This window comes from Buceros rhinoceros, unplaced genomic scaffold (assembly GCF_000710305.1).
Source record: "Buceros rhinoceros silvestris isolate BGI_N320 unplaced genomic scaffold, ASM71030v1 scaffold25070, whole genome shotgun sequence".
NCBI lineage: Eukaryota > Metazoa > Chordata > Aves > Bucerotiformes > Bucerotidae > Buceros > Buceros rhinoceros.
In genome coordinates, this window is record NW_010390519.1 from 2,876 (window position 1) to 3,979 (window position 1,104).

Here is a 1,104-nt window from a genome sequence, read left to right on the forward strand (position 1 = left end):
AGGATTCCACATTTGCTCTAGATGGAGGGCTTAGAATTTCTTGTGTGTGAGCCGACCCTCATGGCAACGTTCACCGATATTTTGCAAGTTGCTTTTCCCGTTCTAGGGGAATATATGTGAGGGAAAGGAAGGAGAAAGTCCTGGTATCCCAAGGTATCTCCTTGGTGGAGAAGGCTTTAAGGAGCCTCATCTTAACTGACCAATCTCTGGGGAGCCCCAAATATTCCACATTCTTTAAAAAGTTCAGTTGTAGCTTGTACCAGGCCTCCTGAAACAGACCTACAGCCATCTCGCCATGGCACCGTGCCCTGGTCAGGTACCTAAAAAAAAAAAAAAAAAAAAAAAACAAGACTTGTATACGAGATCATTTCCTATCATCTGAACAGGAGGTTGCTTGACCATTGCCAACTTTAAAAAATTACTTTTCATATCGCTGATAGCTGATTTCTTTGTGTTTTATGACTCTGCAGGATGAGCTGTCGCAGAGACTGGCCCGCCTACGCGATCAAGTCTAAGTTCACAGAGCTGCGGTTCCTTGTACGTGCTCTCCAAACGCCCCTTCTGTAACTAACCCTCCAATCCGCTGGGAAGGAGTGTACAGTACGGATTGGGGGCATGAACATCTCTAATACCGGGTGCTTCACTCCGAGCTTGCCACTCTTCCTCAGTTACATTAAGTAACCCCAAAACAGCCGCTCTCTAATGTCCTTTTCTGTACATTTTGAAGTTGATAATATTTTTGCAAGCTTTTTTCACAAAATCGAGTTGATACTCTAAATCAGCTAGTGATGGTGGTGTGTTCTAGCGAAAAGCAGAGTGGCAGTGATATATATTTTAAATTATGAAGCGATTTTTTTAAATTATGAAAACTGTTTATGGTTGGAGAACGGATGTTTTTGGTTCGGGTGATTGCTGTAGGTATCTTCCTGGCACGGCCAAGCTCCTGGAACAGGCAAAGGCAGACAGCGTGGAAATGTGCCTGTTAAATAAGTGGACTTCAGTCTGGGTTTTAGTTTTTTAAAGCTGGGTAGTTGTGCTGAAATGAAGGGTTCAGTTCCAAACTGAGTTTCCAAAAGCTGTTTTACAGTGTCATCACTTCAGTAC

General features: G+C 43.3%; 1 protein-coding gene across 1 annotated transcript in view; it reads left to right on the plus strand.

The window, feature by feature from the left end:
• CHMP1B (charged multivesicular body protein 1B) overlaps window positions 1–546 on the plus strand; it is a gene marked incomplete at its 5' end in the record, with an annotated part of 3,080 nt that extends 2,534 nt beyond the window's left edge. Inside the window, one exon of the mRNA XM_010138172.1 lies at window positions 471–546. Within this exon, the coding sequence (XP_010136474.1) occupies window positions 471–515 (45 nt within the window). The remainder of the gene's footprint in view (window positions 1–470) is intronic.
• Between the last annotated feature and the right edge of the window lie 558 nt (window positions 547–1,104).